General features: G+C 42.3%; 1 protein-coding gene across 3 annotated transcripts in view; it reads left to right on the forward strand.

Annotated features, from left to right (window-relative positions):
* CLASRP (CLK4 associating serine/arginine rich protein) overlaps positions 1-24281 on the forward strand; it is a 664783-nt gene that overhangs the window by 161109 nt on the left and 479393 nt on the right. For all 3 annotated transcript variants that reach the window (XM_069207696.1, XM_069207697.1, XM_069207699.1), the window contains 2 exons: positions 5183-5267; positions 17223-17365. In XM_069207696.1, coding sequence (XP_069063797.1) covers positions 5183-5267; positions 17223-17365 — 228 coding nt within the window. The remainder of the gene's footprint in view (positions 1-5182; positions 5268-17222; positions 17366-24281) is intronic.

Here is a 24281-nt window from a genome sequence, read left to right on the forward strand (position 1 = left end):
TATGGCTGCCAGAATTTTATATAGGGAGGCTATAAGAAAAGAAAAAAAAAACTAAAGGAAAATAGATGGGAGTACCTAGTTTCCACCTGTAGACGCAAAGATACAAGGGGATTTTGGGATATAGTTAATAGTAAACTGGCTTTCCACAGGATAACGGACAGTCGATGTCCTAATATAAACCTAGAGAAGTGGGTGACTCATCAACCTTCGATCTCACATTAGTGCCAGCTGAGGATTCAGCTCAGCCCCACCACGGAGCTTTCCCTTGAGTATCCGGAGATCGTCAGTGCTATCACAGGTAGTCCTGCTAATAAAGCTCCTGATCCAGATGGGGTTCCCCTGGATCTCTTTAAGGCCAATATCGAGTTATGGGCTCCCCTTATTACCAATATTTTAAATATTGCTGACCGTGACAAAATCCTAGAATCATGGAAGTGCGCCATATTTGTACCGTCGTTTAAGAAGGACAACAGACAGGAGCCATGCTATTCTAGACAAATATCGTTATTGGACCCCACAGTCAAGACAGTGGGGTGGGTCATCCTTCATCGAATAGCGTCTTGGGTGAGGGACAATAATTTTCTCTGTCCTGTGCAATATGTATTTAGCGAGGGATTGGTGACAGTTGAACAATGTCTTAACCTCAGCTTTATAATTGTGAAGTATGTCACAGCTAAGAAAGGGGAGCTTTATATGTCATTTATTGACTTAACCCCTTCGCTGCTAGGCCTTTTCCCCCTCTGCGCTAATCCTTTTTTGTCTAATTGGGGTAGTTAGCGCTTGGGCCTCCATAACGTTTTGTCCACATAAGGTATCCACGTACAAGCTCTTTGACCTGTTGTAAGGATTGTGGGCTTTTATCCACACCTACCTCTCACCCATCACTTTAATTCGTTTACCTTTCAAAAATGTACTTGAAGTCATTGGTAAATGCTTTATTTTTCTTTCGCCTTGGGACGGTATGGTTACCGCCTTGGACATCGACCCTGTTACAGGGATAATTGCAGGATTGCCGATATGCTTCAGTGTTGTGAACTACTTTTTTTTCATTTGTCTGAGCTCCGCTGCTGTCATGGCGCTCACAGTTCTCAGAGCGCGAACTCGACCTGCGGTATTGTTTTTACATTATATGCTCTCTGATCTGCTTAATAAATATTCTTTGCAGCAGGCACATTGACCCTCTGTGCTGCCTTTATAGTGAGTCCAAGCTGCCACTAGACAAAAATATGTTCTCTCTCCAGAAAGAACATTAATCGCCAGTTATTTTGACAATTTTACATTATATGCACTCTGATATGCTTAGAACACTTCTTTATGGCACACACATTCCTTCTGGGGCTTGTAGTTTTATTTTTATAAAGTGATACAAGCTGGAAACCAGCCCTTGGAGTAGTATTCGTAGGGTTGTCCAGCTCCCTAGTTTGATGCTTGATTCACTCATTTAGTTTGTTTTAGCTTTGCATTCTAGGACTTGTAGTTTTATTTTTAGAACGTGATACAAGATGCAAACACTAAGAAGAAAAGTGACTAGATGAACTAACGTTTGAGTCTGTGAAACCTTAGCTGTGCGTGGGCGTGTAGTTGTAAAACTAACCGCAAGGAGAGCTTACAGTTGATTAATCTGTAAAGAGGTCAATATTTTATAACTAATATCTCTGTTCAAGACTGACTGAGGATCATTAATATCATTTGAGGTGGCCCTCCTCAAGCGTGTAAAAAATCTTGAGTTTTTTGTTCGACTCCCCAGACTGCAGTAAAGGGACAGTGATCCAGTAAGCATGCATTCTTGGAGTACAATTATTTATTCATTGCCACGTGGGCAATGTCGCCTGTACCAGCTGCCAAGTAAATATGTTTTGCACCTGGGAGTAGATTGTGTTTTAAGGGCCTTGTTCAAAAAATATTTCAGTAGGTCTATTAGCCCTTCAGTTATATCCAGGGGCCCAGGAAATATGTGGCAGAAAGGACCCAAATATGTGGCAGGGTTGACCAATTAATGTGGCAAAAAAGTCCAGTTATGCATTTACAATGCTAGTAGTTCCAGCTCAAGTAAATGCAAGACTTATTGCATTGCAAATTCTTGTTTCCACCACCTTGGGGATTGTAAGGGTTCCCAGTTTGTGGATTCCCCTGGAGGGGACTGAGAAATTAGCCAAAAGGCAGCAAAATTTGTTTTTTGTAGGGAAAAATGGGAATAAAGTGCTGCAGAAGAAAGCGTCTGTTTTTTCCCCTGCAAATGGCATCAGTGAAGGGTTTGCGGTGCTAAATCACCATCTTTCCAGTTTTCAGGAACAGGCAGACTTGTGAGAAAACCAACATTTTCAACACAGTTTTGGCATTTTACTGGGCCATAGCGCAGTTTCCCTTTTTTGTGCTTTCAGCCTTCTTTGTTAGAGGTAGAAATAGGTGTAAAACCAATGGTGGATCCCGGAAAGTTATACATTTCTGAAAAGTAGACAACATTCTGAATTCAGCAAGTGGTCATTTGTGTATACACTTTAAGGTTTTCCTATATGAAGTAACAGTTGAAATGAAAAAAATATTCAAGTTGAGTTGGAAAAAAAAAATAGCCATTTGTGTCTACGTTTTCATCTGTAGCTTCTTTTAACTGTGGCAGATTTTTGAAAGCAATATACTGTTACGTCCGCTGGACCCTTTTGGTCGTGGGGATATACAGGCCTTGTAGGCTCACCAAGAACCCAAGGTACCCAATATCTGAGCTGCACCTTGCAATGGTTTTTAATTGTGTACCGGGTATACAGCAATTCATTTGGTAAAATATAGAGAATTAAAAATAGGTATCAAGGAAACATGTATTTCTGAAATGGGCACAAGATATGAAATTCGTAAGCAATGGTTATTTGCACATCTCTGAATTTATTGGTACCCATACTTCATGTGAATTAGAGGACATTTCTCAAAATGACTTTTTTTTTTACACACTGTCTTACTCTGGAAGACCAAATGCAGAAAAAGACAATTAGCAATAGAACTTCTTCTACCATTCTGTGTTCCTCGAAGTCTCCCGATAAAAATGGTGCCTCACTTGTGTGCTTAGGCCTGGTGCCCGCGACAGGAAACAGCCCAAAACACAACGTGAACACATCACACTTTTCACTGAAACCAGACCTTTTTTTGCAATGTGCCTAGCTGTGGACTTTGGGCCCAAGCTCAGCCGGCAGTTGGGGAACCCTAGACACTCTGGAGAATCCAAGAAGGGTGGTGCTTGTGTGGCTGTCTCCAGGTTCTGTTACCTAGAATACTTTGCAAACCTCAAACTCTGCCTAAAAACACATTTTCCTCACATTTCTGTGATGGAAAGTTCTAGAATCCTAGGGGAGCCACAGACTTCCTTCCACTCAGCATTCTCCTAAGTTTCCAGATAAAAACAGTATCTTACTTGTGTGGGTATGCTTAGAGCCCGCAACAGGAAATGGCCCAAAACGAATTGTGGAGACATCAGAATTATCTATCACAAAACAACCTGGTTTTGCAAGGGCGTAACTTGTGTTTTTGGCCCTGAGCTTGTTGGCCATGTAGGGAAACCTACCAAACCCAGACATTTCTGAGAACTAGACACCGAGGGTCAGGGAGGTGTGGCTTGCATAGATCCTCCAAACTCTTGCCTGCCCAGAATCCCCTGTAAACCTCAAATTTAGCTAAAAACAAAACAAAACATACTTTCCTCGTATTTCTGCGTGGGATCACCATGGTGGCAAGTATCCTACAACCCAGCGTTCTCCTTGGTCTTCTGATAAAAATGATACCGCACTTGTGTGGGTAAATCCATCGAAAGGGTGAGAGTATTCCCTTATTTGGGTGTTGGGTGTTATGTTTGATGCACACAACAGATGAATACTCTGTTTTGCCAAATGCTGTATTCGCTTTAGTCATCTTCTGGTGATTTACGTTTTCCTCTTCTGTTGGTAGTAAACCCATTTTGCCACTGTTGGAAGTTTACAGGATGTAGTGCCTCCCCTTTTTTTACTTCTAAGGCAGACTGGTCGGATACTGGGATTGCACCTCTGTACAACAACAAGAAAACTGATTCTGTAGAAGGCTGCTGGGTTCGGCTCCAGGGGCCCCTATTGTCATGCATGAGTAGCTTAACTTAGCCTATGTGGAGGACAGTGTCAGATGTGCTCGAAGCCACATGTGACTGGCAGTTTGGAGTAACCAGGCTACTGCCTTTAACCTCAATGTAATTGAGGACTGTTTATGTTGTGTGTTTGGCCACAAAATCCCATGGGTTGTCCTTGTTGGGCAGTTGGCAGTTTTGATGGGTAGGCCAGAACTGTGTTGTTTTTTGCTGTAGGTGATCAGCAAGGCAGAGCGTGCCAAGGGTAGGGAGCACTTTGTCTTGAGTGCGAAGGAACTGAGAGAGAGGACGAATCTTAGTAAAATAACGCTGAGAGATTATTTAGTGATTAAAACCTGTCCAGGACCTGAGCCTTATCTGTCATTGGTGAAGAACATTTGGAAAAGGTCCCTGTTGGCGAACTTAAGGATAGGCTCTATCAGAAGTTATGTAAGTCTTCCTTCAGGTCACTTTGCTCTCAGCAGCATATTGCCCTGTCCTTGTGATGGTTCCTCCCTTCAGACGCTCAAACGCTTCACATTGTTTTGTATTTATTATTCCCCTTTTTTTGCCATAGACTCCTTTTACCAATTCCTAGAGCCTGCCGAGTGTGCCCGCATGGGTGAGCCTTCCTTTTCCTGCAACCTATGGCTGATATGGTGATGTGCTATGATGTTGGAGCTTTTTGAAAAGTGTCCTGCATTGGCATGATACTGCAAGTTTTTAGTGTAACCTATTCGAAGTGTTGAGGATAATAATGATGTCTCTGATATTAAGTGCTCTTGAAGAATGTATTCCTCCATGTTCTATTTATGCATTTTAGCTTACGTCTGTACTTTTGATATTATATTTACACAGCAATGTATATTTAATTATTTTATGATTTTTATTTTATAAATAATCAAAGATTTTACAGCAACGAAATCAAACCATGTTAACGATCCCTATTTGAATTAATGCAAGGTGGTGGTTTCCTATAGTGTTGCTGGCCCATTGAAATATATTTGGCAACATATCATGCTTTTAAGTACTGTTTTATACACCATTTTGGCTTTTGATACAAACAAGTAGTCTATTAATTTCAGTTACCTTTTGTGTTCGCAGTCTCGGAAGAGCAGTGCCTTTATCAGATATACATTGATGAACTTTATGGTGGTTTGCAGAAACCCACAGAAGATGAGAAAAAGAAGTGAGTACCTCTTTAAACTTAACCCTGACTGAAGAAATAACCTTATGTGTATATGTTCCTGAAGAAATGCATACACTTGATTTTTCTTTGGTTTTAGTGTTATTTGATTTTACTACTTATCAGGTTTAGGATAGTCCATGTGGTGTAGACAATGCAATTCCTCCAGAAATGGATCTTTCAGAGATTTGCATTCTTTAATAAATGCCTTTTTTCAGTTTGAGAGTCCTTTTTAAAGTTGCAAATGGTAGTAAACATTAATTTAAATGCTTGGCAATATAGCAGTCTTGACCGTTTTTAGTATAACTTTTTACTGATGTAAAAGAGGCAGAGACATAAAACACACACTTGCACATTGAAACCAGGTCAGTAGTATGTGAGAATTTGCACATACCCTTGAGTGCACAGTAGTAGCTAAAGCTGCTTAGTAAAAGACTGATCAGTCTGAACCAAAGACCTGTGGAAAATGTTTAATTTTCTGGCCCCACTTCTTCACATGCTTCTGTCTACCACAAACGTCCGTTCCTCTGGGCTACTTGAGCAGTGGTGGTGCCTCCTAGGCTCTCCAGTACCTCGTTGTGTCCCTCTCTGAACACCAGTAAACCATTTTTTTTTACCAGTGTGCAAGTCTTCCGAGAACATACCTCCAAAACTCCACACCCCCTCTACCACATTCCTCTATTAGCCCAAGTAATGTAACGTTTTCTTTAGACTGGGTCTGGTGTATCTGTGAATGACTTACCAGTTGTGCTGTAACTTATGACGGTGGGGGGTTCCGGGGGGGAGTGGGAGGAGCAGGAGCGGGGGGGCAGCAGTCATATTGTGTTTAGAAAAAAAATAAAGGTACCCACATCATCTTCAGGAGTAGTTCTGGTTTGATTGAATTGAATTCTGTTGGCCAGTTCCTTCTGTGCAAAGTGTGTAGTAGATGCTGTGAATACACTTAAACCCCATCCTAAATCTCTTCTCTTCTACGAAGTAGAAGCTGTGTTGTGAATTACGTAAAAAATGTGAGTAGAGCCTGATCTAGAAACCCTGGCCAGATTACCACAGCATCACAGGATTAACTGGTCATTGGGACATTTCCTTTTAAAATGGGTAGCTGCATCTGTTAGAAGCCTATAATCATAAAGTTAAACAAATACAAAAGGTATCCATTTCACAAATCACAGAAGAAATCCAGCAAGTTGTGGGCAAAAAAGAATGGTACCACTTCAAGTGTTTTGACTGGTATTGCTTACGTCCGAAAAAATCTTTAAATTTCTGTCTCAAAAGCCGTCTTAAAGATAGGAATGCCATAAAGCCTTGGAAGTATAAGAATAAAAGGCCAATGTAAGAGCAGTGGGTTGGAATAATACCCAAATAATGGGCAGTGGTTAGACAAATTGCAAGCATTCCTTCATCACCTTTTGTATTTTTAACATACCATCCAAAGTGGCATGGATATGCCCAGTTGTGATTCCCGTGCTCACTGTGTCACTGGTACCAAGCTGCACCTGACTGAAGAGCTCCCTTCAAGACAGAGCCAGTCTTGTTTACTTGCGTTTTAGTTCAGGAAAGACCTGGCCTGGCTTTTTGGGCTTTGCTGTTTCCATTAGAGCAGTGTCAGGACTGATTTGTGTATGAGTCGGTCCAAATTGGGATGGCATGGGAGGCAAAACAATGATAAGCCAGAATGCTGCCATAACCTATATTAGGCTTATGACATTGAGCATAACTTTTCTCAGTGAACCAGTCAGGCCAAAAGTGCTTTCATTAGCTTTTCACCATAATCCACCTAGGCTTAATCTATTAGGCATAGGCTTTCTTTTATGGCAAAAAGTGCAGTACACACACTTTCATTGAAAACACACTTACTGCACAATTAAAACTTGTGAAGTAAATCAACGTTTGGCAGAGCTTAAGCTCCTCTAGCTACTGCTTCTTAACGCTGTTATTCGGGTGAACACTTAAGGTTTGGCAATAGGATGCTCTGTAAAACCAGATCTACAAATGGTAGGGTCTTATAGTGAATTACCTTGATTGTTGAACACACTGGAGGAAAAGCACAGAGTAGTGTGGAAGACTTTAGGTTTTAGGTGTCATAGTTTGACACAAGACTGAGGGACTCCCCCTTTTGGCTCCATTGCGCATGGGTGTCAACTCCATCTTAGATTGTTTTCTTTCCCCCATCGGGTTCGGACGTGTTCCTCTTCGCTCCGTATTTCGAATCGGGAAAGTTAACTAATTATAGAAAATTTGACGGTATTGTTCGCGCTCGGTACCGGTTTAGTGTTAGTACATCAACACAGATAGGAGAAGCGCTACGGCGGCCCTTCGGGGCTTCCACTCTCAACGGGGCCTGGTTGGACCGGACCCCCTTCCGCTTCTGCCCGAATTGCCACGCCAAGTATCCTTATACGGACCAACACTTGGTCTATAACCTGTGTCTATCACCGGAACACAGGGAGGATACCTGAGAGGCCTGCCGGGCATTTCGATAGAAGAAGACCCTACACGATCGAAGAGCTAGAAGACTACAGATTGAGTCGACACCGACAGAACAGATCGACGTCGAGGAGGAGGAGGAAAGAATCTCCGTACAAGAATCGGACTCTGACGACTCCGAAAGTGAGCTACCAACGACGCCACAGAAAACTGAGTAAAACAGCCCCGTCCAAGACTCACTCCAAAATCATAAAGGCCAAGGGGATGCCACTGCCAACAGGCCATGGCTTAACCCGAAAACACAGTGACCAAACCGGCACCGAAAAAGGCCACACAACAGCCGAAGCCGTCTGACTCCGGTCGAGATACCAGCTCCGAACCATCTCGGCACCGAGAGTTCGACACACCGAAGGTAAAAAAGGCTACCTCGGAGCCGAAGAAGACTGCTTCGAAACCTTCGGTATCGAAAAAGGCAGCCTCGGAGCCTGAAAATAGGCTCCTACACGGAAGAACACAGACTTTCCAGCCAAATGCAAGAACATCGATTTGAGCAGGAATTAAGTATGGGAGAACCAGACCATACTCAAAGGAGGCGGCACATCCAGAAAGAGACTGGTAAAATACAAGCTCTACCTCCAATTAAAATAAAAAGAAAGCTAGCATTTCAAGAGTCGGAAATGAAGCCAAAGGCAAAGGTGGCAAGAGACAAAACACCACCACCAAGGTTTTCGCCACTGCCTTCTCCACTGCATTCACCACAGCTGTCCCCGGTAACAACACCCCCAATGCAGTCACCAACACACACGGGGATGACACAGGATGACCCGGATGCATGGGACTTATATGATGCACCGGTCTCTGACAACAGTCCCGATTGTTACCCTGCAAGGCCATCACCTCCAGAGGACAGCACTGCACATATGCAGGTGTTATCAAGGGCAGCTACTTTCCACAATGTAGCAATGCATGCGGAGACAATAGAAGATGACTTCTTATTTAACACCTTGGCATCCACCCACAGTTCCTACCAAAGTTTGCCAATGCTCCCAGGCATGCTCAAGCACACAAAACAGGTGTTCCAGGACCCAGTGAAAGGCAGAGCTATCACACCTAGGGTGGAGAAGAAATATAAACCTCCCCCAACGGACCCTGCGTTTATAACACAGCAACTGACACCAGATTCGGTAGTCGTGGGAGCGGCCAGAAAGAGTGCAAACTCCCAATCATCAGGGGATGCACCACCCCCGGCAAGGAAAGTCGGAAATTCGATGCTGCGGGCAAACGGGTGGCAGCACAGGCAGCCAATCAATGGCAGATTGCCAATTCACAGGCTCTACTGGCTCGCTACGACAGGGCACACTAGGACGAGATGCAACATATAATACGGCACTTGCCCAAGGAACACCAGAAACGTGCCCAACAGGTTGTTGAGGAAGGACAAGCAATTTCCAGCAACCAGATAAGGTCGGCACTGGACTCTGCAGACACAGCAGCCCGGACAGTGAACACTGCGGTAACCATTCACAGGCATGCATGGTTACGGAGCTCAGGTTTTAAACCGGAAATCCAGCAAGCTGTGTTAAATATGCCGTTTAACCAGGAACAATTGTTTGGGCCGGAGGTGGACACGGCAATTGAAAAACTAAAAAAGGACACAGACACGGCCAAAGCCATGGGCGCTCTCTACTCCCCACAGAGCAGAGGCACTTTTAGAAGGCCACAGTTTAGAGGGGGGTTTCGTACCCAAACCCCAGAGCCTTTCACCTCACAAGCTAGACCCACCTATCAGGGGCAGTACCAAAGAGGAGGGTTTCTAGGTTCACACAGGGGTGGTCAATTCCCAAGAGCAAGGGGGAAATTCCAAAGCCCTAAAACAACTCCAGCCAAACAGTGACTTCAATGTCACAAACCCCCAACACTTAACACCAGTGGGGGGGAGACTTACTGCATACTACGACAACTGGACAAACAACTATGGACGCATGGGTCCTATCCTAGCCATTATCCAACATGGTTACTGCATAGAATTCATCAATTTCCCACCAGATGTTCCCCCAAGAGCACACAATATGTCCAAACAACACTTAGACCTGTTACAGCTAGAGGTCCAAGCATTGTTACAAAAACAAGCAATAGAACTAGTACCCAACCATCAAAAAGGAACAGGTGTCTACTCCCTATATTTCCTAATTCCAAAGAAAGACAAAACGTTGAGACCCATATTAGACCTCAGATCGCTGAATTTCTACATCAAATCAGATCACTTCCACATGGTAACACTTCAAGACTTGATTCCCTTACTCAAAAAAACAGGACTACATGTCAACGTTAGATCTCAAGGATGCATATTTCCACATACCCATACATCCTTCTCACAGGAAATACTTAAGGTTTGTAATCCAGGGCGTGCATTACCAATTCAAGGTGTTACCATTCGGGATAACAACAGCCCCAAGGGTATCACAAAATGCCTTGCAGTAGTAGCCGCTCATATAAGGAGACAGCACATGCACGTATTCCCATACTTAAACTATTGGTTAATAAAAACCAGCACTCAGCAACAGTGTCTTGTTCATACGCAATACGTTATAGAAACTCTACACAAACTAGGGTTTTCTATAAATTACCAAAAATCACATCTACAACCATCCCAGATACAACAATACTTGGGAGCAACACTCAAAACACAAAAGGCGATTGCCACTCCAAGTCCGCAAAGGGTACAAGCGTTCCAGAATATAGTATTAAACATGCAGCCAAACCAACACTACCAGGTGAAGTTTGTAATGAAACTTCTAGGAATGATGTCTTCATGCATAACCATTGTCCCAAACGCAAGACTACACATGCGGCCCTTACAACAGTGCCTAGCAAGACAATGGACACAAGCACAGGGTCAACTCCAAGATCTAGTGTTAATAGACCGCCAGCCACACTTCTCGCTTCAATGGTGGAACCCTCTAAATTTAAACCAAGGGCGGCCATTCCAGGACCCAGTGCCACAATACGTGATCACAACAGATGCTTCCATGATGGGGTGGGGAGCACACCTCAACCAGCACAGTATACAGGGACAATGGGACATTCAGCAAAAACAACTGCACATAAATCACTTCGAACTATTGGCAGTGTTTCTAGCATTGAAAGCATTTCAACCACTGATAGCACACAAACACATTCTTGTCGAAACAGACAACATGACGACAATGTATTACCTCTACAAGCAAGGAGGGACACACTCGTCACAACTGTGTTTCTTAGCACAAAAAATTTGCCATTGGGCAATTCACAATCACATTTGCCTAATAGCACAATACATCCCAGGGATTCAAAACCAGTTAGTCGACAATCTCAGTCAAGATCACCAACAAACACACAAATGGGAAATTCATCCCCAGATCCTACAAGATTACTTTCTATGCTGGGGAACACCAGAAATAGACCTATTCGCAACAAAACGCAAAATGCCAAAACTTTGCGTCCAGGTATCCACACCCTCAGTCCAAAGGCAATGAGTTATGGATGAGTTGGTCAGGGATATTTGCTTACGCTTTTCCCCCTCTCCCACTCCTTCCTTATCTGGTAAACAAATTGAGTCAAAACAAACTCAAACTAATACTAATAGCACCAACCTGGGCTCGCCAACCATGGTATACAACACTACTGGACCTGTCATTAGTTCCTCATATCAAACTACCAAACAGACCAGATCTGTTAACTCAGCACAAACAACAGATCAGACACCCGAATCCAGCATCGCTCAATCTAGCAATCTGGCTCCTGGAAGTCTTAGAATTTGGACACTTAGACCTTACACAAGAATGTATGGAGGTCCTTAAACAAGCTAGGAAACCTACTACAAGACATTGTTATGCAAACAAATGGAAAAGATTTGTTTACTACTGCCACAATAATCAAATTCAACCACTAAATGCTTCCGTAAAGAACATTGTAAGTTACTTATTACACTTACAAAAATCTAAACTAGCATTCTCTTCTATTAAAATACATCTTACAGCAATATCTGCCTATCTGCAAATTAGACATTCAACATCACTTTTTAGAATCCCAGTTATCAAAGCATTTATGGAGGGATTAAAGAGTATCATACCCCCGAGAACACCACCAGTACCTTCGTGGAACCTCAATATTGTATTAACACGACTCATGGGCCAACCATTTGAACCCATGCATTCTTGTGAAATGCAATACTTAACTTGGAAAGTAGCTTTCCTAATAGCTATCACATCTCTTAGAAGAGTAAGTGAAATACAAGCATTTACTATACAAGAACCCTTTCTACAAATAGATAAACATAAAGTGGTTCTCCGTACAAATCCCACATTTTTACCAAAAGTTATATCACCATTTCACCTAAACCAAACAGTGGAACTCCCAGTCTTTTTTCCACAACCAGACTCAGTAGCCGAAAGAGCCTTACATACGTTAGACATAAAAAGAGCACTAATGTATTACATTGACAGAACACAACAGTTTGGCAAAACAAAACAATTGTTTGTAGCCTTCCAAAAACCTCATGCATGGAATCCTATATCCAAACAAGGCATTGCCAGATGGATAGTGAAATGTATTCAAACCTGCTATATTAAAGCAAAAAGAGATCTACCTATTACACCAAAGGCACATTCCACTGGTATGACTAGTATACAGGAAACTATCTATCCAAAAATGGACTGATTTCATTATGGTAAACTAGTCCTTACTGGACCATAATTTATAAAGATGATTTGATAGTCTCTTATATCTTCAGTTTTGTCTAGACAGACTTTCAAAACTCCTTTTATGTCTAGAGAAGGAAGAGATCTCTCTGCTGGAGTTGCCCGGTTGGCAAAGAGATGGTTTAGTTAATGAGAAAATTTGAGGAAGAAAACTGGAGTATGTTCTCATTACCACTCTATTACTATAGAATACTGTGTTTGGTTCTGTAGCACATAAAGCCTGTCTTTCACAAACTCTGTACAGAGCAAATTAAGAAAGCTGCTTCCCATGCACAATGTTGTAAAGAAGCTTTGTAAATGGGTTCAAAGGGGGGGGTCCTATTAACTTAGATAGAACAGTGTTAAGCGCCAAAGTCAAGGAGGAGAAGGGGACTTAACAGGAGGAAATACATTTCACTGGCATTCTAAAGGAGGTCTGTGATGGAGAGGTCCTGTAAGCAGTTATAGCTGCAAGGTGTACGTTAGTAGAAAGAAAATGTAAACCAGACTTTACCATATGAAGCAGGCAAGGTATTACCACTTACTGACACAATGATGGATTGTGGATGTTCTAAATAAACCAAACATAAAATATCTCTCCACTGAAAGGCATATGATCTTCTAATGAAAGGTTGTTTGGATTCTCAGAGAATGTTCGTAAGTCTTGTGGAAGACCTAGATGACCAGAGTGCAAGAATTCGAAAGCCTGTAAGTTCAGTGATGGAAGGTTTGGATGTAAGACCTGGCCTCTGAACTTGTACAGGAGATCCTGCCTGCACAGTAGTCTTGCGTATGGTCACAGTGCCACATACCACATCCACAGGAAAAAAGGTGCCACAATGGCTTTTCTAGGGAATATACCTATGACAGAAATTTGTAAGGCAGCCTCATACATTCACAAAACATTACTGTGTAGATGTGTTAACAACACAACAAGCCACAGTAGTACAGGCTGTATTACGAACATTATTTCAGACAACTTCAACTCCTACAGGCTAAACCACTGCTTTTGGGGAGATTACTGCTTACTAGTCTATGCACAGCATGTGTATCTGCAGCTGCACATGCCATCGAACGGAAAATGTCAGTTACCCAGTGTACATCTGTTCGTGGCATGAGACGCTGCAGATTCACATGCGCCCCCCCACCTCCCCGGGAGCCTGTAGCCGTTATAAGTTGAATGAAAATTTTTATTTTGTAAATTTGTAAATAAATACTATTTTAATACACATTATGTACATACATACTTACTCCTTTGCATGGGCACATTTACTATATTCACAACTCCTACTTCACCCTCTGCGGGGAAAACAATCTAAGATGGAGTCGACACCCATGCTCAATGGAGCCAAAAGGGAGGAGTCCCTCGGTCTCGTGACTCGAAAAGACTTCTTCGAAGAAAAACAACTTGTAACACTCCGAGCCCAACACTAGATGGCAGGATAATACACAGCATGTGACTCTGCAGCGTCCCATGCCACAAACAGATGTACACTGGGTAAGTGACATTTTCCATAACTTTGCACTACAGTACACTACATATGTTTGCAGCCAAAAGAAAAGGCTAACAAAATGGACAAATTCCATTTAAGGTTCTTTTTGTTTTTAAAATAATGTTTTAAAAATTAGTCTGATAAAGTGGTAATGATGGAGAATCTTTCAGAAACCGTTTTTTGAAAGGAAATGTGTGACATTGTTTGCAAGAGGCTGCACTGTAAAGCATAGGAGAGAAAACTGGCAAATCTGCCTTAAAGAATCTCATAATGCATTCTGCATCCTATCATGTGCTACAGATGACAGGTCAGTTAATTTTTGTGACTACTTAACCCTTTCGTGCTGTTAATCATTCATGCCAAGGCGAGACAAAAAAGATGCAAGATAAGTTTTCAATATGTTTACTGAAACAATCTGGCACATAGAGTGTGAGCTGCGATAATTCGGCAGATGAAATTTAGCAAGGTCATCAGCATATTACAGACATGGTAAAAAAAGATGAACAATCCATTCATGATTTATGTGTTTATAGATGTTCTAGAGGTTCTTAACTATGTCTGAGCTGAGAGCATAGAGGCTGTACCCTTCTGCGGGGCCTGATCTAAGAGTTTGGCCTCAACTCCATGTCCCAGACATATCCTGACTCTACATTGTTTGCTGACCTGTACCCTCAGGAAGTTAATCTTTCATGCATAGTTCCCTCCTCCCGCTCCAAGGACACACATAGAAGAAAATCCAAGGGGAAACCACCATCAGAGGAAGAGGTGATGCTCTCATTCAACTCTGAGAACAAAAAAGCTACTGGTGTGTTCACCGTTGGCAGGTATGCTGTTGAAGATGCTCTTGAGACTCCACTTCACAGATAATACAACAATGTATTATCTGAAGTGGGTGGGAGCTCACTTGAGGCCACTATCCCTCAACAATTTCTAGCGATGTGGTAATTGTTAAAAGTGAAACATTTTACAGTTACGGCTGTCACCTTCCATGTGTTCAGATCATGCAAGTAGACTCAATCAGCTGGGTATTTCAAGAAAACCATGACTGGGTTCTAAACAATAGGGCCTTGCTAGAAATTTTTCAAGATGTTGGTTACCCACAAATAGATTTGTTTGCAGGTGCAAAAAGAAAATGTATCCAGATTCTAGGAACCAGAATTAAAGGGGAATGGCCTTTTGGAAGATTGGGCAAAGAAATGTCTATGCATTCCCACAATCCCTCTCATACCAACAGTTCCCATCAAGTTCTACCAGTCCAGAACCAGGAATATGATAGCACCGAATGGCCGTACACATTTTGGCTTATGGACCTCCTTAACCTGTCACTGTGACCATACGCAAGACTACTGTGCAGGCAGGATCTCCTGTACAAGTTCAGAGGCCAGGTCTTACATCCAAACCTTCCATCACTGAACTTACAGGCTTTCGAATTCTTGCACTCTGGTCATCTAGGTCTTCCACAAGACTTACGAACATTCTCTGAGAATCCAAACAACCTTTCATTAGAAGATCATATGCCTTTCAGTGGAGAGATATTTTATGTTTGGTTTATTTAGAATATCCACAATCCATCATTGTGTCAGTAAGTGGTAATACCTTGCCTGCTTCATATGGTAAAGTCTGGTTTACATTTTCTTTCTACTAACGTACACCTTGCAGCTATAACTGCTTACAGGACCTCTCCATCACAGACCTCCTTTAGAATGCCAGTGAAATGTATTTCCTCCTATTAAGTCCCCTTCTCCTCCTTGACTTTGGAGCTTAACACTGTTCTATCTAAGTTAATAGGACCCCCCCCCCCTTTGAACCCATTTACAAAGCTTCTTTACAACATCGTGCATGGGAAGCAGCTTTCTTAATTTGCTCTGTACAGAGTTTGTGAAAGACAGGCTTTATGTGCTACAGAACTAAACACAGTATTCTATAGTAATAGAGTGGTAATGAGAACATATTCCAGTTTTCTTCCTCAAATTTTCTCATTAACTAAACCATCTCTTTGCCAACCGGGCAACTCCAGCAGAGAGATCTCTTCCTTCTCTAGACATAAAAGGAGTTTTGAAAGTCTGTCTAGACAAAACTTAAGATATAAGAGACTATCAAATCATCTTTATAAATTATGGTCCAGTAAGGACTAGTTTACCATAATGAAATCAGTCCATTTTTGGATAGATAGTTTCCTGTATACTAGTCATACCAACTAGCTAAAAGGCACCTACCTGGTAGACCTAAACACATCCCACATGCGGGGAAAAGCTGTCCGCTACCATGGCCTTAAAGTCCCCATGCAAGAAATCTGTAAGCTGCTACGTGGAGATCGGTTGATACTTTCACTAGACACTTTTGTATGGTTCTGACTCTAGAGCAGATACTCTAGTAGGACAGCTTCTTTGAGGAAACTTGTCAGGTGATTGTTGGAGCTGTTTCCTATTTTGCATCCACTTATTTATGGAGTGGGCTTTCTATTCTATTTAATGCTTATTCCTTGATGCGGATATCCTGACAGAGAAGGAAATGTTACTCACCTTTGATATTATATCTATTCCAGGGGAATCCTCAGCAAAGTCAAAAGCAATCCTCCCACCTCCCCGGGCAAGTAGTACTTCATTTTCAACAATTTACACCAAAGATCATATGATTTCCACAAAAATGATCTGACCTACCTAGCTGTCGCCTGTAGAGCATGATGGGATTGCTGGGTGTATTATGAGGATCTTAAAGGCCCAGTGCCAGTTTTCTCTCCTATACATTATAGTGACTACTACTACTACTACTACTACTACTACTACTACTACTTTATCAGAACAATTTTCTGTGAAATGAGCTCCTTTTTAAAAATTGGAAATTTAATGAAATTTTGCAATTTTGTTGGCCTTTTCTTTAGGCTGCAGACACACATACAATGTCATGTTGTACAAAGTTGAATACAAAACATATATCTAGTGTTTTTTAATTAAAAACAAAAAAGTGCTCCAGAATGCCTTCATGTGGACGGGAATATTCAGCGCCTATGATTGAGGATTCCCCCAGAATAGAACTACGATTACAAGTGTAACTTTCCCATTTCCAATGAACCTGTGGTATCTGATGCTGTTTCTTCAATATGTTTGGTCAAACAACAGTTTAGTTGCAGTAGTGTTTGTGCTGTGTGCAATGTCATATATTTAGGGCAAAGATATCCACCTGTGCACCTTGTCACCGGGTTTGTGTCCAATGGCAAAATATCCAGAAAATGTATTGTATAACTTTACAGCTCAGTCCATGTTTATAATTTGGTGGAAGACATTTTTTTAGTTATTAGTATTTAATTTGTGGTTTTGCAGGCTGTCTGAAAAGAAAGCTTCTATTGGCTACACCTATGAGGACAGCACAGTAACCGAGATAGAAAACTTGTCTGAGAAAGATGAAGATGATGATTCTGAGGAAGACAGCAATTCTGATGAAGATGAAGTTATTCCAGATATTGGTAAGTCTTGGCCTTGAACAGTTTATGATGTTCCAGAAGTCTTAATTTGGACTTTTTTTTTACTGCTCCTTCCAAGCCCTTGTGTTATTTGTACTGTTTTCTGTTCTTCTTTCTCTTAGCATTACTTACTCATATCAGAAAGTGTGGATTTAAAGAAGGATGACCAGCACTCACAAGTAGAGGCTAGATGAGTTTTAAATTGCTTCTCCTTAATTAGGGTTATCTTTAAAGATACTTGGCACTTGTGTGTCACCTGCCTTGAATGCTATTTCTCTTGTGCTAATCTTTCACCCCAGGTTTTTACTGGCCTCTTTCATGAAGGTCTCTAGACTCTTAAGTAGTATCCAAGCTTCGTTCTCATGCTCATATAACCCATTTGCAGACGGCAAAAGTCTTCAAACAAATTCAACCGGTGCAGTGTTATAAATCTGATAGAGCTAGTTAGTGTCAAATGTGGCTATTTAAGATAACCCTGAAGTTGTTCATTAGAATTTTGTGTTGCATCTATCCACTTTCCCTCTAATGTACAAGATATACAAGATTTAAAAGTTACAAAGAATTTAAATACATCAATGTTAGGCAAATTCCTACAGTGATTAATGACTATCTATGTAGTGTATCAATGTAATGTACCCTACGCAGATAGTCCAGGGCGACCCTTATTGACTGACAGGATGTTAGAATAGTAACCCTAAAAATTCTCTTTTGTGGTAGAGTGGGCGAGCTGTTAGGCTTATAAGAGGATAGCGTTAAGCATTTATTTCACACGCAGAGCCAGTAAGCAAGACAAGTACACTCAATAAAGAAATCCAACACCAGTTTATAAAAATAACACAGATTTTTATGTAACTTTATACACCAAGATCATCATCATCAAGTAAGTACTTTTCGAGTTATCAATTTTTAAGTCACAGTAAAATACACTTAAACTGTTGGCTGCAAGCGGTAATGTTATTCTATAGGGAATAAACATTCTGCAAAAAGGCATTTAACAATGACTTACAGGGCCAGTTTTTGGGAGTTAAAGTGAGTATGGGGCAAGCTCCGAGGCAGCCCCAGGAGGTCACTTTGGGAGGCAATGTGGTGTCCAGGTGCAGAGGTGCCTTACAGCGTCGGGCATTCCATTCACTTAAATGGGAAATGGTCCTGGGGGATAGAGGCTGCATGTGGTAATTGGGTGATCAGTCCAGCTGAACCCAAGGTGGTGGGGCTCGGGGTTCAGGTTTTGAGTGTCTTGGGCGCACAGAGACACCATGAGCCCTTTCGGTTTGTGTGCAGTGGGGCCGTGCTGCTGGAGATCGTAGTGGTTATTGGTTCCTGCAGAAAGAGGCTGCAGGTGGTGACTGGGGGACCAGTCTGGCCAAACCCAAGGACGGGCTCAGTTCTTGAGGGTCTCTGGACCCCATGGACACAGTTGATTCCCTTGTACTCTGGCTGTGGGGCTCGGTGCAGAGGTGTTTTGAGGTGTCGGGTCACACAGTTTAGAGACTCCTCTGTGTCTTGGTTCTGCAGAAGAGTGTCAAAACAGAACCGCTGGGCCACTCAACGTGGGTGTCACTGTCCCTGAAGTCCCTTGATGTGCAGGTCGGTTTTCCTCTGTGTTGGTGTCCGGACTGGACACACCAAGCCTTGGCTGCTGCAACTGCTCCAATACCCAGCTTATTGGTGCTATGCGGCTCCTGGAGGGGTCAGTGTCTCAAAACTCACTGGAGAGACAGGACTGACTTCCTAGAGGCTCTGTGACCTCTTCCTGGTGTGTGTGTGTGTGTCTCTCTCTCTCTCTCTCTCTCTCTCTCTCGTCAGTACACTAGAGGACTAATAAATTTCAGGGGAACCTATTAGGTGCATGTCATAATAAATCCAATATTGGTATGGATTCATTAAGATGAAGTGTTTCATACCAAACACCACTATTTTCCACGCAGCCGTCATGCAGCTGCGCCACTCATGGTGACCAGTGCCTAGCACATGTTCTAAGGCTGCTGCCTGGTCACTTGTAATATCTAGGAATAGAACTAGGGCCATACCTGCTCATACAGCCATGCTCTCATGTATTAGAATGCACCCTGCCTTACGTCTCTTAAGGCCTGCTGTAGGGGGGGAATTGCATATAGTACATGCAGTCACTTTAGCATAGCACACATTTTGTGTGCCATGTCATGTTTTGACTGAGTGCTTTCACCCTGACTCCCAGTCTGCAGTGGCAGGCTTTGTGCAATTTGTGGGTCCCCCAGAGGGGCCTCAGATACGCTGCGGCCCTTGGTGACCCTCTTAATTACCCATGCCCTTTGTACCAAGGGTACCTTTTACCAGGGACTTACATGGGTACTAAAGTCCTGTGCCAATTGTGCTGCAATTAGAGAGCACTTGTTTTAAAGGAAAGAGCACTGGCACTGAGGTTTGGTTAGCAGGCGTCAAAAACCAGCATCTAGTAGTTCTGAAGGAGGCAAAAAGTGGGGAGACATCTGCAAAGGAGCCCAGTTTCCTACTATCACTAAAACTATTTTTAAAAAAAAAGTATTAGCGACTCGGAGTACAAGAAAAGATCCAAAGAATTTCATCAGACGAGACCAGACATTTACAGATGATGGATTTAAATATAAATAAATTGCTTCCTCGTGCATTGCTATTAAAGATATAGAAATAACTAGGCAGATAATTTTCCTTTGTAAATGTAAAAGACACAGACAGTAAAAAATAAACCCTGAATCGTATCCTGTTTCTTGGCACCGCAGTATTGACAACCTGGATGAAATATGACCCTTCCTTTTTTAATCCATGTATTTTCTTCAATTTGGTAATTGACCAACCATAAATTTCGTAAACATTCTATGAAAAGAGGGACATATATTAGTCTTCAAGTAAAATTGAATCACACCTCACCCTGCAAACGTACAGCTCAGTTGCAATATTTTTATCTGAGAGCAGTGGTGCATATTCCGAAAACTGTCTTAGCAACTGTTTTTAAACAAAGGTTCAAAATGTTACTATTCTTACATAACTCCTCGTCACAGTTAAAATCCATATGTTTCAAGCTGTAGGAATAAATCTTACCTAATGTATAAACCCCCTTTGTTATCTATGAAAAATTCTCCCCATATGATCTTCTTCAACCAACTTTCCGGACTACAAAACAGATTAAAGAAATAGCAAAAAACCTGGCAATAAGCGATATTTTATGATTTAACCTGGTTTAACCTAGCTGAAAACAAATCATTTCAGTTGAGCTACAATTACTAATACTAAAGTACTGCTTCCCCAAAAGAGGTTCAATACAAGGTACGTTATTAGGAGAGGACATAGATCTTCAGTTTATACCATATAGAGATACAGGGGATACTTTTGCTACGTACACCTTTAAACGTGATTGCAAATCTCTTTTTCTGTGCCTTAATACCAATAGACTTTGTTGTATGGAACTGCAAATTATCTTGATGAACCCACAAAATATTGTTTGAAATACTCACTCCCAGGTAGGTATACTCCTGTACAACCTCTAATTTATCCCCATTAAAAAAAAACAAGACTGGGGTGATTTAAGATGTCTTGCCCCAACCCCACCTCCCCCAATCATAATTGTAGTTTTTCTCTCTGAGAGATTATCACTAAATGCTAAGGTGACTAAGATATCAAGTTGTTTCTGGAAACCAGAGATGTCAAACCATGTCATCAGCATACAGTAGGATACAAAGTTCCTTTGATCCTAATTTTACGGTATCAGTCACAGCTTTGCTTGATAAGGGCATAAGTTAGGCAAGTTTAAATAAAATAAAGGGCCCAGTATGCAACCCTTTTTTTAAACTTTATTTACGTGAATTATATATTCTTTTCTGGTGCCAAAAAGTACCTTCCTGAGTGAAGAGACATCAGTTGGCACAACAACTAACATGGGATCTCACATCTAATAAGTGTGTGCCAAAGCATCGGTCTGTTTTCTGAATGAAAGGCCCTGCTAAAGTCAAACTTCATTTTTCGAGATTTCGCATACTCCTCACTCAGCATATACAGACAGACGATATTGTCTTTTGTGGAGCATGTTTACAAGATCCTGATGGTCTCTCTGGCAAAGACTGAGCTGCATCTGCTAAGGCAGCAAATTGTTTTAATAAACATTTTGCAAAATTCTTCCCAGTAATGTTCAGAAGTACAATTGGGCGGTAGCTTTTTGGAAGATTATGATACCCTTTTTAGTAAAGAGGGATAATGTTACTACCTTGCCAGGTATGAGAAATTACATCTGCTTTCAAGCAGTTATCAGTGGCTTCAGGATTCTATCCCATAAAGAGAAATCAACTTTAAGAAGGCAAGCAGGGATACCATCCTGACCCTGAACTCTACTGTTAAGTTCTTCAATGATGTTCACAATTTTATCCTGATCTAACTCAAACTGGCCGGAAAAAAGTTGGAGAAAGCTATCTCGGTTCAGGAAGTTTAGTAGTTGTGGCGCATATAGCTTATTGAAGTAAAAGCTCCAAGAGCCTTCATCAACTGAAATAGGTGTTTTCTTTTTTTCCTTATCTATACTTATTGCTTTGAGATACCAGAATTTTCACATTGCATTGAGTAACTGCATACTGGAGATCAAACCAGCACTTCACCATCTGATTGCTATTAATGAGCTGCCTTTCAGACTTAGTTTATTTACTGAGTCTAAGAAGTGGAGGATTATTTAACAATTTCTAGAGTGCCCTAAAGACATTTAACCTAGTTGGGAAAGTCTCTTGCAATTAATTCAAAGCTTTAAAACAGGACATCCATTTTAGTGGGTAACACTTCTGAAACGTAATGCAACCAATTTATCACTTGCAACATACTTCCAAACATACATTATCTAGGCTGGATGTTAGTTTGAAGGTAGATGCACAAGCATCTCACACCTTAACAACTTTGAGGTCAAGGGAAACAAAGACGGAAATGGTCAGTCAGTGAATTAGAACAAACTGTTACACCCTTGATAATAAGAAAACACCAAAAGAAATGTATGCTGATTCTACCACGGCGCATACTTTCGAATTGGCACTGGCCAGGGGGCTTCCTCTGGCAGATATTTGACACATGGCGACATTGGCTTTCCTTGACGCTTGTGAAGTACTATTGCTTGGACATGAAAGTGAGAAGTGAAGGTCATTTTGCTCAGTCCACGCTGCAGGATTTCTATGCCTGACCACTTCATCATACCTCCCATCTGGGAGAGTTCACTGCTATGCTATCTACTCAAAAGGTGAGGTATCTGCCAGTAGTATTATCCAGCAAAAAAAAGGCTGCAGCACGAATTGTGCCACCCTCAGGGACCCTTTCACTAAGTGCACCTAGTGCTGCTTTCACAGGTTGCATGTCTTGGTGCACAACTAAAATGAAAACTCGACATGGCACACAACCTACGTGCCCTATCCCCTTTATACTTCATGCAATATATTTGTCATCCTTCCAGCAGGCCCTCCAGCCCTAAAGTCAGGGTGCATTATATTACATGCGAGGGCATACCTGAATGAGCAGATAAAGCCCCGCTATGGATTTGTTGATTTTCAGACATGGTAAGTGAACAGGGAAGCCGTTTTAAGTAGATGTCCTGGACCCTGGTCATTTCGAGCTCCCCAGCTTCACCGAAGGTAGGGATATTTGGCATCAAACATCTTGTATTGAAAAACCCTCACTGAATCCAGTGATGGATTTATTAGTACATGTACTCGGAGGGCACCTTAGAGATGCCCCCTGAAAACCTACTAACTCAGCATGGGCACTGACTGGTCAAAACCAGTGCAGCCATGTGAGACGCAAGTTTGTCCCCCTGAGGTGAAGACCAATGCTCTCGGGGGTTCAGAAGACAGGCCTGCTCAGGGCAAAGGTGTGACCTCCTCTCCCAGGCAGGAAGGACATTCCAGGGTAGCGCGCTTTAAAGGCTTTGTCGCCCTTGAAATGCCACCCAGGCCTCTCCTAATGGGAGAGCAGGCCCACCCACAGTACCTGACCCTACCTTTGATTGCAGGACTAGCAGAAAAATTGGGTAAATTAGGATGTAAGGAAATGCCTCCTTGGCATGGTTGCCCCCTGACTTTTTGCCTTTGCTGATGCTATGTTTACAATTGAAAGTGTGCTGAGGCCTGCTAACCAGGCCCCAGCACCAGTGTTCTTTCCCTAACCTGTACTTTTGTATCCACAATTGGCAGACCCTGGCATCCAGATAAGTCCCTTGTAACTGGTACTTCTAGTACCAAGGGCCCTGATGCCAGGGAAGGTCTCTAAGGGCTGCAGCATGTCTTATGCCACCCTGGAGACCTCTCACTCAGCACAGACACACTGCTTACCAGCTTGTGTGTGCTAGTGAGGACAAAACGAGTAAGTCGACATGGCACTCCCCTCAGGGTGCCATGCCAGCCTCTCACTGCCTATGCAGTATAGGTAAGACACCCCTCTAGCAGGCCTTACAGCCCTAAGGCAGGGTGCACTATACCATAGGTGAGGGTACCAGTGCATGAGCATGGTACCCCTACAGTGTCTAAACAAAACCTTGGACATTGTAAGTGCAGGGTAGCCATAAGAGTATATGGTCTGGGAGTCTGTCAAACACGAACTCCACAGCACCATAGTGGCTACACTGAAAACTGGGAAGTTTGGTATCAAACTTCTCAGCACAATAAATGCACACTGATGCCAGTGTACATTTTATTGTAAAATACACCACAGAGGGCACCTTAGAGGTGCCCCCTGAAACTTAACCGACTATCTGTGTAGGCTGACTAGTTTTAGCAGCCTGCCACAAACCGAGACATGTTGCTGGCCCCATGGGGAGAGTGCCTTTGTCACTCTGAGGCCAGTAACAAAGCCTGCACTGGGTGGAGATGCTAACACCTCTCCCAGGCAGGAATTGTCACACCTGGCGGTGAGCCTCAAAGGCTCACCTCCTTTGTGCCAACCC

The sequence above is a fragment of the Pleurodeles waltl genome, chromosome 9 (assembly GCF_031143425.1).
Source record: "Pleurodeles waltl isolate 20211129_DDA chromosome 9, aPleWal1.hap1.20221129, whole genome shotgun sequence".
In the NCBI taxonomy this organism is placed as follows: domain Eukaryota; kingdom Metazoa; phylum Chordata; class Amphibia; order Caudata; family Salamandridae; genus Pleurodeles; species Pleurodeles waltl.